Consider the following 12,908-nt stretch of genomic DNA (forward strand, 5'->3'; position numbering starts at 1 on the left):
ACTCTCAACCACTGCGCCACCAGGGAAGCCCTGCTTCTTGTTTTTAACGCACGGGTGTGCAGTGTGACATGAAGGGGAAGAGAAGGCAGCATTTCCAGCGTTATTTGAGGAGAAGCTTCCAGTCCAAGTTCACATTCAGTGGGCTGCCATTTGAGACATGTTAAAATCGCAGATCTCAATGATAATTCCAGAGAAATTATCTCTCAAGATGAATAGGACCCTAAAGACGGTACAGGGCAAACGCAAGAAGGCTTTTCTTTTCGTGCTCGTGAGAACGGGTGGCTTGTTTTATGGAACTGGGGCATTTTATTCATGACCCAATAATATGCTTTATGAGCCAGTCATGGAGGAAACTGATTCTTTAAGAAGACAGGTGAGGGCACTTTTGGTTTATGGGGCGGGGTGAGGGAGGCAGCAGCAGAGCAGGAAGCGGAGAGAGGAAGACGAGGAAGGAAGTGAAGGAAAGCCCAGTGTCCCACCGGGTCCTCTGACGTCCCCAAACCTTCCATACGTGGAAGTGGGGGAGGAAGCTGCCCTTTGCTCTCTTGGTTCATGTAGACGCTCAGGATGCTGTGCGAGGCGTTGGGAACGCAGAACGCTTTGAAATGCAAAATGCTGACAAATAGATGTTCTTTGAGATTGTGTCCACATTATTTTTCCTTTCTTCATGCTCTTCACGTCACCAGACACGTTTCTGAGACTTTACAGATGAGGCGGACACCCCCTTGGTCCCACCCCGCTCTTTCCAGGCACCCAGATTGCAGGGGACACAGACACATCTGGAAAGATCCTCAATGGTGTCACCACGGCCATTTCTGCAGTCTGTCATAGGCAACCTGGAATTATGGAAATGGCATGGCCTTGGGCTCCAATCCCAGCCTGAACACTAGCCCACCACAGACCCCTGGCAGGTTTCTTATCTGTAAAATGAGAGGGTTGGTCTATATCAGGGGCTGGCAAACTACAGCCCACTGGCAGAATCCAGTCCATCACCTCTTTTTATATGGCCTATGAACTCTTTTGGGACACATGAAAATGATGAGAAATTTGAATTTCAGTGTCCCTAAATAAAGATTTATGACAACACAGTCACATTCATTCATTTACCTACTGTCTATGGATGATTTCCTGCTACAAGGGCCAAGCTGAATAGGTGTGACAGAGGCCACGTGGCTTGTGAAGCCGAAAACGATTACTATCTGGCTCTTTATTTATTTTTATTTTTTGCGGTACGCGGGCCTCTCACTGCTGTGGCCTCTCCCGTTGCGCAGCACAGGCTCCGGACGCGCAGGCTCAGTGGCCATGGCTCACGGGCCCAGCCGCTCCGCGGCATGTGGGATCTTCCCGGACCAGGGCACGAACCCGTGTCCCCTGCATCGGCAGGCAGACTCTCAACCACTGCGCCACCAGGGAAGCCCTATCTGGCTCTTTAAAGAAAGTTTGCTGACCCCTGATCTAGTTGATGAATTTTCAAGCTTTGCTGCACACCCAAATCACCTGGGGAGCTGTGTTAACTTGGGGATGCCCCGCTCGGCCCCCACCAGTTAGATACACGCGTCTGGAGTGCGATCTGGGCCCGGGCACTCGCGACCCTGTTCCAGAGGGGATTCTCACGCACCCCAAAGCGCGAGAGGCATGAGTATGTCCCTTTCAGGAACTTAGGCACCTCAGGCGCACTTTCTATAGGTTGTCACTCCAAGAGCACAGGAAGCCCAGCTATTGTATTACTGCGCCGCCATCTATGAAGATCCTGACCCTGGTGAGAGGAGCAGAATTAACATCAAAGGGGTGCCGCGATGAGGAGATTGGGGGAATCTATCCAGAGAGACCCCCAAAGGGTGTAAAATTTTGTAATTTGCAGAGCCAGTGGTCTCCCTTCCATTTTTCATAGTATGTCCCCTGCTTCCCTCAGATCAGGGTTTTTCCCTCTGCTCACTGAAATTGGTGTGCCTTTAAAACATAAAGCTATTAGAATGATGATGGTGATGATGATGGTAAGTCTCTGCATGCGAGGAAGAAGCCGTGCCCTGGGCTCTCTGGAAAGCTTGGCCTTCTGGAGGCCCGCTTCCCTCCGCCGTGTGTGGTAGCTCAGCATCCTGTGAGGTTGGCCCCTGCGGGCAGGGACTCCGGCATGGCCATTTGGAAAGCGGGTTGCTGAAGGCTGCTGGGGGGACCTCCCCTTCCATCTCCACGATATGTTTGTTCTGAAAGTCTGCTTTTGCCTTCACTCTGTACCCTCCTCTCTAAGTAATTCTACTTATTCTGTGCTGCAAATATGAAGACCATTCTAATTCTACCAACCATGTGAATCCGTAATTGGATTCCAGACAGTTTGCCTGAAACTATGGAATTGTAAAGCTGGAAGGGGATCCTAGGGCCCACCAGCTCCAAGCTTCCCATTTTTCAGATGGGAAATCTGAGGCTTAGAGAAGGGAAGTGTCTTATTCAAGCAGAGTCAGCACATGAATTCTGTCCTGTGATTATTAGTTAGGAAACTTTCCCATGAAACCAGACTGGCTGCCACTCTGACCCTTTAAATATCTTTCAAACTATTGAGAACATGAGAACTGAAGCATAAAAACGGTTTGACACGGTTTCCCTGCTAAGGCTCTGCGACCTCACTGCTCCACGAAGCCTGAAATTTAGGTCCCTATTAAGGTTGTTCCAAGGTGACACTGGATGGGCAGGACCTAAAAGCTGCAGTCTGTGTTTCTCAAGGACAAGTTCGCTTGACGTTCAAAGAACTTGTAGGATGATGAGGAAGTGGGATGAAAACAATGCTGAGAGGCTTCTGCTCCTAGCCGAGAGGAACAGTGTCCAGAACTGCCCTCCTGCCATAAACAACTAGGAAACCAGACAAAATATATCAAACACCCATTTTCAGATGCCAGATAGCAGCGCGGGACTGTGGTCCTTGAGAGAATGGAAACATTACTGCACTGACGCCACGTGTGCATTTAGGGAACGTTATCCCTCGGCTCCAAGAACTCTTGAGGGAGGCATCCTTGCTTGTCTTCAGAGAGCTGATGAGGGGCCAGCCTTGTTCTCTGACACCCTGGTGGCAGATTCAGGACCAACGGGGTGAAATGATAGGGAGGCAGCCTCTTTTCAAGGCCAGAAAGAGCTCAAGTGGCCAAAATAGATGCGTGGGGAGCTCTTCGTCCTGGAAGGACATCCTAGCTGTGGGAGGAATTTGTGCAGGGGACGGATGTTGGGATTGGATGACCTTGACGGTCCCTGGCGTCCAGAAGACCATATGAGCTCCTCCGAAGTGGGGACTGCCTGGGAATAGCGTCAAGGAACAATCTTGTGCTTGGACCGCAGTACTGCATGCAGAATGGTTGACAGTGTGGGATGGGGCTTCATACAGACCTGAGTCCGAATTCTGCCCCCATTACCCACCCTCAGTTTCCTCATCTGTAAAGTGGACATACTAGTACCTCCTGCTTAGGGTTATTTTAGCATTTAAGTAGAAAAGACTTAGCTCAGCTCAGTAAGTATTTTTGGTAACTGCTATCTCACAGCGGAAATCAACTTCTCTGAGACAAACATCTCCCCAATTTTGTTCTTCCACTGAGTGCCCAAGGCAACCCTCTGGCAGTGGAGACAAAAGCTCCTTTTTAGCTCTCGTGCCCTACAGGGCTTAGCCTCTCTCCCAGGGCTGCAGGGACGGTCCCGCAGGCTGTGCCCTGCACACCTCCAGGGCATACGGTCCACACAGATGCTGATGTGAATAGTGCCCGGGGACTGTGCAGAGCGGCAGCCCTACCTCTTGTTTTCAGAGTCCTCAATGAAAAAAAAAAGAACAGCGCCGTGAGTCCAAGTCCAGCTGGATCTCACAGCCCTCCTGCCTTGGATGTGAATACCAGGTCTTGGTTTTTAATACTGTGGACACAGTGATTTTTATTTCTGTCCCAGGGGCACTCTTTGGTCAGAACCCCAGGGGGATGATGGTGCAGGAGGGGGAGATGAAGCCCATACCCCAAACCCCAGGACAGACAGGTCTACCCAGCGTGGACCAGGCACCAGCTAACGACTGTCCACCGCTTCCCAGAGCATCCTCACCGGGCTGAGCTTGGCAGCCTCCACCTGGAAATGGTTTATAAAGCCCTGAACTCCTCCTTCATCTTGGCCCCTCAAGGGCTTTTCTGTCATTTCTGAATTAAGCCAAGCAAGAAGGCATTCACCCCGGAGCCAGTCCACCAGCAACACATGCATCCTAAGCAGTCCCATCAGAGAATGACCAGGGTTCCCAGAAAGGACAGCCAAGAAATGAAGGCAGGCAGAGCCTCTCCTGACAAGCTCCGTTACCTCCATGAATGTGGCTCGAAGCCCGAACACGTCCCCTTGCATCTCAGACAAGGCACACCTCTTGCTGACTGCTGCTGGCCCAGGGACATCTGGAAAAGGAGACAGAAAAGAGGGTGTTTTCCTTCCAAACGTCTTGGACCAGGGATGCTTGACCTCTAAAGACTTGGCATGCCAGCAAAGCGATTGTGTGGGGTTCAAAGGTCTCGAGATGAATAAGCCATCACTTTACTGTTTACCAGGAATGGAGGAGACCAGTCGGGAAAGTGGCCATGGGTAAGGCAAGTGTGGAAGGGTGGAACTTTCCCAGCAGAAATGCCCTGGGGCTCATCGCGCCTTCCCCAACCCTCACCCGCTCCCCTGATCCACTTGTCACTGGAATGGAATCTTCCAGTGAGTGCCTCCTGTCTCTCATTTATTGATAGGGTGTGATTATACCAAAGCTACAGGCACAAACAAAGGTTCATGCTGCCAAATGTTTACAGCTCAAAGCATAGCTTAAATATTTTGCTAAATCACGGAAAATCAGGAGCGTTTGAAACCCGGTCGTCTTTTGGGAGAGCACAACGCACGAGACAGGTTTTATTGTTCATTACCAGCCCCAGGTAACCAAAGTGCACGGCTGCTGCTTGCTGATGTATTTAGACCCGGCTGGCTCTCAGATGGGGTCTTCGAACCAGCAGCATCACCAGAAGCCTGCAGGAAACGCCCCACCCATGAGGGTCTCAGCCCTTTCGAATTCTAATCTGCACTTGAACACAATTCCCAGGAGATTCATAGGACATGAAACTTGGAGAAGCGGTGGGTTAGTATGTGGATCTGCCAGCTGAGAAACTGACCTGACTCTCCACTGGGGGTGGGTGCTGACTTGGGATGGGAACCACAGGTACTAGGATTTTATCAGAAGCAGTGTTCCATCAACTTGTGGGATAAAGGGATAAGCTTCTCATTCAACAAACTATTGATTCATTTAACCATTTATTTAGCATCTGCTATGTGCCAGGCACAGGGATACATGGTAAGACGCGCGGTGCCCTAGAGGAATACACAGTCTAGGGGGAGATGGAGAAACACATACTTATCCCCTTTCCTGGGAAGGGATTAGTTGGAGGCAAGGACAGCTGCCTGTGGTGTAGTAGAAAGGCATGGACTTTGGAGCCTGAGAGACCTGGATTCCACCAGGTTCGTGACTTAACAGCCGTGTGGCCTTGGACAAACTGGGCCTCAGTTTCTTTACCTGTCAAATGGGTACAGAGATAACGCATGCAATGTGCCCAGCCACCTTGGCCACTACAAATGGTAGCTGCTGTTATCTTGCACACAGACCTTAGGAGCGCAGAGGAAGGTGTTGACCCGAATGGGAATTCCAGAGAGGCTTCTCAGAGGCGGTGACTCAGGATTGGGGCTGTGCATGGTGAGCGGGCAGAAAAGGAGGAGAAGGAGGTCCTAGCAGAAGGAGGAGGTACGCAAGGGCAGAAGGGTACAAAAGGGCTGGGTGGGTAGGGTGTCACGATCTGAGCATGCTCTGTGGGGCATGACACCTCTACTCTCTCTGCTTGTAAGTGGGGAGAAGACAAGTCGTGAGGCCGTCCTCATTGCTAGTGTCAGAATTCAAAGAAGGACATAGGAAGAAACAGTTATCCTTCACAATATTTCTCTTCTGCTGCCCAAGTCTTCCCGCGATAATACCCAGCTCCACACCTCCTGCGTGGTGACTGCTGTTGATACCACGTCCTCAGACACTTCACTGTTCTGTCTAATACACCTTCACAGCCTTGGGAGTAAGAGCCATGTGGCACGTATTTGAAGGGATGCATGTTTCTATTTGTGCCTATTCAGTGCTAGAGTCATGTTAAAATGGAAAACCAAGACGATGCTCACCACCGTCTCGTTGTCTGAGCTGGGGAACTTTCATTCGTGGGTGGAACTTTGCTCCCTAAAGCTGTTGGCGTAGAAAACCTTGCCTGTTGTTCCTGACACGTTGGATTCTACTAGCTGAAATACAACGATCCCATAACACTTCATGTTTAAATGATTTGAAGTTTTGCAGGGAGGTGTATGATGTATGAATCAGGCTTCATCACTGGATGGTTTTAGGTTTACCCGGAGGCAGCAAAGCCTGAAACAGAAGAGCTACGCGGGAGAATTTCCTAAGTGGCAAATCACCCCGCCCACTGGAGCACTGTTCTAACCACTGTCGGATTTAACAGCCAGCCTACAAGGGGATTAGTCCTGATGCTTGGCCGGGAGAGCTGAACTGCTGGCTCAGGGTTTGGTTTAGATGCAAGGTGGCCCAGTACAGCCGAGCTCGGGCCTGTGGGTCGGGGGGCTGGCTCTGTGGTGTCAACTCTGACATTTATTAGCTGTGCAGCTAGAGGCGAGTCGTTTCCCTGCCCAGCCCAAGGTGGTCCTCTGGGAAATGAGAAAACTGGCCTGGATCGGGGTGGCCCATATCCTGTTGTGTGGAATCCTCGTTCTGTGGGCTCTTACAAAGTGGCTTATGGCGGAGGTGGGAAGGATTATATGATCAAATAAAAATGGTGGACGCTGGATGGACCGGGGCGTCCAGCGCCTTCCAAGAGCTGGCTTATGACAGAGGCAAGAGAGATAGGAGAAGGCAGCTGTTTCAAGTCAAGAGGTCCGGGCTTCGGGGTCAGAGGTGTGCATTTTCGTCCCAGTTCTGTCCCTTTCTTCTGTTGGACTTGGGCCAGTGAGTGATTCGTGGAGTCTGTTTCTTCATCTGTGTCATGGGGCCAGTAAGAACCACCCTGCCCCCTGGAGTCACTGAGAGGGTTCAATGGGCTGCCGCACGGAAAGGGCTTAGCATGCACTTATTATGCACCGAGTGTTTGCTGTTGTCAGTCTACCTCATATAAACATACTCTGAATCAGATGTTCTCAAAAAAATTTTTTTTCCCAGCTTCAGAGTTCTAGGCAACTTCAGAGGAACTACTTTCCTAACTGCACACCCCATATACTTTCTTATTGTCTTACTTTGTTTCATGATTATAAATGTTGCCTCTCTCACTGGATGCAGGAAGCAGGGTCGGGCTGAGTCTCTATCCTGCTAGTGGGACAGTTTCCATGACAGCAGAAGTCCATGGGTGAGAAAACTAAATGGCCTTGCGAGGAAGAAACGGAAGAAACCGATTTGGGCCCTCAGGCCACACTTGCTGCGGGTCTCCTGGCTGACAGTTTAACACAATAAACAGACATCTGTCCCCTACGTGCCATTCACCAAGGAGGCAGACAGACCCAGCTCTTCCTGACACAGAAAATGACCATCCTGTTTATCGACGAAGGGAAGACGTCAACCAGAACAGGTGTTTCCAATGAGATATTCCGGTTTGTAAACAGTGGGTCTCTCTGATGTGGATGCCGTCTCAGATGAACGATGGCAAAGTGGCTCACAGCAGCTGAGAAGACAAGCGCTCCTTTTTCCCGAGGGGAGGATAAAGTGTTTGGACAACTTTCTTTGGCTCGGGGTAGTAGGATGTGTGGTTCGTCTAATGCTGTGGAACTGAATGGTGTCGGGGACTTAAAAGGACGTGGATGAGACCAGAAGCCCCTGGGATACAAAGGGTGGGGAGTGGCAGGGTCTCCTCCTTCCTCGAGCATTTACCTTCAGTGAACCCCAAGGGAAGTCTGAAAGGGGAACAGTGCCACCGAGAGCAATGGGGGGCTGAAATGAAGGGGAGCAGAGAAGGGCAAGGGTGAGATGGAGCTTCAGGACGGGCATGAGACTCGGAATTAGAAGACGGGATTCTCCTCCAAGCCCAGCTTCTCTCTCTCCTCGTGTAACTCAGTTTTCTCCTCTGGAAATGAGTTTTCTCTGCCCTTTTTGCCTCAATAGGGCTGTTGTAAGCATCATGTAAGAGAAAGGTTGTTTGTAAAGTGAGGTAAGTATTTACCATTGTTTAAAAAAAAAAAAAAGTCCAAAACTCCGATGGAAGGCAGAAAGGTGGGTGGCACACCCTTCAATGTCATATGGTGGCAATATGACATTTTCTCCACCCCACCCCATCCCTGCAGGGATTATCTAGAGAAATTTACTTCTTGCTATCCTTAGACTCGGTGAAGTTCCATGTTAACATGTAGGTTTTTGTCCAGTAGAGATACCAATACGAATAGTTTCTGTCCTTTTGAAAAAGACGACCCCAAGGGTTACGGTTGATGGTCCTGTAGGACATTAACTAGTTATATACCTAACCTATCAATCTTGTCCTAACATTAGATTGCCTAGGAACCCCTGACTCTTCAAATGCTTTTTGAACTGCTCTAAATAGCTTACTGGTTCCTTCCTTATATAATGAGTTGAATATAATCTTTGCTAAGTTTCATTTTATAGTTGCACAAGAATCATGCTTTTATCTCTTGAAAACTGTATCTTAACACCATCCCATGCCCTCCTGACTACCCGTGGGTTTGCTTTTTGAGCCGGGGCGTTCTGAACTGACACTAAATTCTCTTCCAAGCCAAGTATTCTGACTTGTCTTTTACAGGTAAACTCTGTAAGCATACCTGTGTTACTGGTCAATGTGCTTTGTTACTTAAAAACGTCCCTTTTCCCCCGGGGTCCCAGGAGAGAAGGTGTAGAGACCTCTTCCTTAACAGTGATGACACCCCTGTGAGGTATAGTCATTATTCCCAGTCAGCAGGTGACGTAGGCCCGTGAGTCTGAGGGAGGAGAAGCACCTTGCCTCTTCAGAATGGCCTGGACTGGAGACCCTCTGGGGAAGGGCGGGCTCCTTAGTCTGTCCTTATTTGTATTATAACTTTAAGCAAAACTGTTTTGTCTTTCCTAAGGGTCATGATTGTAGCTAACATTGATTGAGTACATCTTATGTGCGGGGCGTACACCAAGCATTTTCATAATATTTAATTTAAGCTTCTTGATGAACCCACCAGAGAGGCACTTTTAGTAACCTCATTTTCAGGCGAGGAAACAGGCCCAGAGAGGTTATGCCTCCGCTTCGAGATCCAATAGCCAGGAAGTGATGGAGCCAGGAAGTGAAACTATGCAGGTGTTACTTCCTTGCTATGCTCTCATCTCCTGTGCTGTGGCACCTTCCACCACAGGTACAGCACTTTAGAGTTTACAGAGTGTATTCACATCCCTTATCTCACTTGGTTTTCACAACAACCCTAGGATGTCAGTATCTTGCATTTGCCTCAGGAGGAAAACAAGCTCACAGAACTGATAGGGTACAATGCTCAGGCCATGATTCACACTCATGCCTTTGGAATCTAGGTCCTGTGACTTATTACCACGCTGGGCGTCTCCAGACCCCAGACAGCCTCCCACGAGCCTAGCCTTGACTCGGGCCTCGGGCCACTTGGGTCCAAGGGGATGGGCAGTGTTTCTGGAGGAATGGGAGGTCCTGGAAGGGTTAGGGGCAAGGGCGGTAGGACAAGGTCATGCTCACCTTGGTTCCTGGATTTCTACCAATTAACCCTGTTCTGCTAAATAAAGTGCAGATGTTCAAGGCAACAGACAGGCTTCAGTGGGAGAGGTGGCAGCCAGAGGAGAAGGAGAATCAGAACCACGGGCAGTGCCTATGGGAGAGAAAGCCAGGCCCTGGCTTCACCTAGTTTATCTGCCCTGCACTGGAAGCCTGAAATGACGGCTGGTCACGAATGCATAGGACCAGGCCAGGGAGCTGGCACTCACTGAAACTCTGAAGTTTACATTTTAATTTAACCCATGCACTATAGGCAATGTTAAGAAACCTTTTCTAGATATTTTGGGGCCCGTACACTGACTTCTGTAATAACTCACATAGATATACAATTACAAATGCAATCCACGCCAGGAAGGAGAAGGATTTGACCTAGTCTGTGTGTGTGTGTGTGTGTGTGTGTGTGTGTGTGTGTGTGTGTGAGAAGCAGCGCTTCGCAAGTGAATCAGACACTCTGATTAGCATACAGATCACCTGGCATCTGGCTAGTGTGCAGATTCTAGTCTAGCAAGTCCGGGGGGAGCCTGATATTCCGTAATACTCCTGACCTCCCAGAAGAAGCCAATGCTGCTGGTCTGGGGACCACACTTTGAGTAGCCAGGGACTCCATCAGTGGTTCCCAGACTTGTCTGCCCATTAGAATCACCTGGGGACCTTTTCGCACTTCCCAAGCCTAGGCTGAATCCCAGAGCAGTTTAGCTGCAATCTCTGGGGATGGACCACGGGCTGTAGGCGTTTTTGGAAGTTCCCCAGGGGATTTTAAAGTAAAGACAAGTTTGGGAACATCCAGGCCTCACCACTGGGCCCTCAGCTGTCCAGCGTGGACTTGAAGGCTCTCAGATCCTTAGCTTAATGTCTCCCCCTCCCATACTCCACTTGCAGACCACCACCCCCTCCAATGTGAGTTTTTACAGGCCGCCTGAATTTTATTATTGTCCTTTCATTTTGGTCCCATCTGCCCTGGCACAGGCCTGCCTCCCAGGCTTCCTTGCCAAATGCAGTAACTTTCTTAACAGCCACGCAGAAAGGAAACCACACCCTTCCTCTTCCTTTAAATTTCACTGGCTGCCTGAAGCCCCTCGGGGGCTCTCACGGATCCTGAGACCCTCTACCAGGCCTGAGGTCAGGGGTGGTCCTCCCCCTGCCCACCCGGGGCCAAAGCAGGGGCTGAGGGGTCGTGCCAGATGGAGGAGCCCAACCTGGCTATGGTTTCAGGTCTTGGCCAAGAGAACCCTGTTTCCCCAAATAGGAGAGGAAAGACTGGGATGTGTAGCCCAGACCCTGGCGGGTTCTGTCTTTTATTCCCTCCGCCTTAAGAGGACTGGCTCAGAACATGGTAGCCACAGACAAGAGTGTGCACAACCGAATGCTGGCAGTCTCTCCCCTTTTCCAAATTTCCATCCTGCGCCGTCTGACCCACGCTCTCTAGGATGACGTGTAAGTCACCACGGAGACAGGTTTGGATAAAGTGCCCCCTAAAACCACAGTGAGTCCCAGAAGCAGAAGCAACATCCTCGTCTTCATTAGAGGTCATATCTGGGGGCAGAGTGTGTGTGTGTGTGTGTGTGTATGTGTGTCCAAATCTACTGTTTCTCCCCACGTTTGCTGCTTGGGAACTTCTCTTCCTCTGTCTGGACAAGCACGGATGTGAAGAAATCTCTCCAATTAGGAAAAGAGACTCTCTTTTCCTAAGTTGTGCAATGAGGATAAAAATGCATAGACTAAACAAATTCAGATGAGCCCTACTGATCTAGTGCTTAGAATTCTGTGCATGGAAAACTTTTTCTTTTTTCTTTCTGGTTTTAAAGACCAATCCTGTTTAAAGTGACAGAAAAGGAAAACATTGGGTGGGTGACGAACTGATTGCAGAAGTGGCTGAGTTGCTAGTATTTTAGGGTAAAGACTCAATTATTTTTCCTATTACATGTGTGTGTTGAAATTTATCCCATGGACTGGCTGTGGTTGGAAGAGTTAGTCTGATGGATTTAGCTCAGGGTGTTAGGAGTGTCTGGTGTCCCAAAGAAAGTTGTTAGCAAATGCCCAACAAGAGTACTTTTCACTTTTCACTCCTGTGAGAAATGGTGTTTCATCTGGGTTTTGTTTTGTCCATCAAGATACTTTGTACAGGTTCAGCTCTAGGAGAATTTGGGTTTGGGGTAAGATATACCATGTTCTCCTTTGCTGTCCTTTTTTTTTTTTTTAAGTTGAATATAGTTCCCTGTGCTATACAGTAGGACCTTGTTGTTTATCTACTTTATATACAGTAGTTTGTACCTGCTAATCCCAAACTCCTAATTTATCCCCCCCACCCCCTTCCCCTTTGGTAATCCCAAGTTTGTTTTCTATATCTGTGACTCTATTTCTGTTTTGTAAATAAGTTCATTTGCATCATTCTTTTTTAGATTCTACACGTAAGTGGTATCATATGATTTGTCTTTCTCTTTTGGACTTGCTTCATTTCATATGATAATCTCTAAGTCCATTCATGTTGCCGCACATGGCATTATTTCATTCTTTTTTATGGCTGAGTAGTATTCCATTGTATATATGTACCACGTCTTCTTTATACATTCTTCTGTCGGTGGACACCTAGGTTGCTTCCGTGTCTCGGCTATTGTAAATAGTGTTATAAACATTGGGCTGCATTAATTTTTTGAATTAGAGTTTTCTCTGGATATGTCCCCAGGAACTGTCCCCTTTCTCTCAATACATCCATGTTTAACAGGTACAATTAAGTTAAAATCAGGGTGGCCAGGAAGGAGCATTGAATTCACGGATGCTCTAGAGCACGTGAAGGGTGAACAGGAAGCATGGTGGGCCCAGACCCTTTGTGGGGTGAGAAGCCTGCTGCTTCTGTATCTCCCACATCAGCTGTCCCTGAAGTGGGTCCCAATCATCTACTCAGGCTCCCCGATGAGCATGTCCCAGGAAAGTCCTAGAAACCACCATCCAGTTCCTCTTCTTGCTTCCTTGATTTTCCTAGACTAGGTCCCCTCCCCCCTCCCCCCTTAAGTTCCTGACCACCATATACGACCATTTACAGAATATTTCTGATAGTTGTAATCACTTATTTGGTTCTGTTCCCCTCCGGGGGAGGAAATGATCGGAGATCCCCACGGTTCGCATCATGTGTGAACAAAA

The 12,908-nt window shown here is 49.0% G+C and overlaps 1 protein-coding gene across 3 annotated transcripts in view; it reads right to left on the minus strand.

The window, feature by feature from the left end:
• Positions 1 to 12,908, minus strand: part of LMCD1 (LIM and cysteine rich domains 1) — a 57,946-nt gene that overhangs the window by 24,567 nt on the left and 20,471 nt on the right. For all 3 annotated transcript variants that reach the window (XM_004274787.3, XM_012534816.3, XM_033437219.2), the window contains one exon: positions 4,312 to 4,400. In XM_004274787.3, the coding sequence (XP_004274835.1) occupies positions 4,312 to 4,400 (89 nt within the window). Of the gene's footprint in view, positions 1 to 4,311; positions 4,401 to 12,908 lie in introns of those variants that run through there.

This window comes from Orcinus orca, chromosome 10 (genome assembly GCF_937001465.1).
Source record: "Orcinus orca chromosome 10, mOrcOrc1.1, whole genome shotgun sequence".
NCBI lineage: Eukaryota > Metazoa > Chordata > Mammalia > Artiodactyla > Delphinidae > Orcinus > Orcinus orca.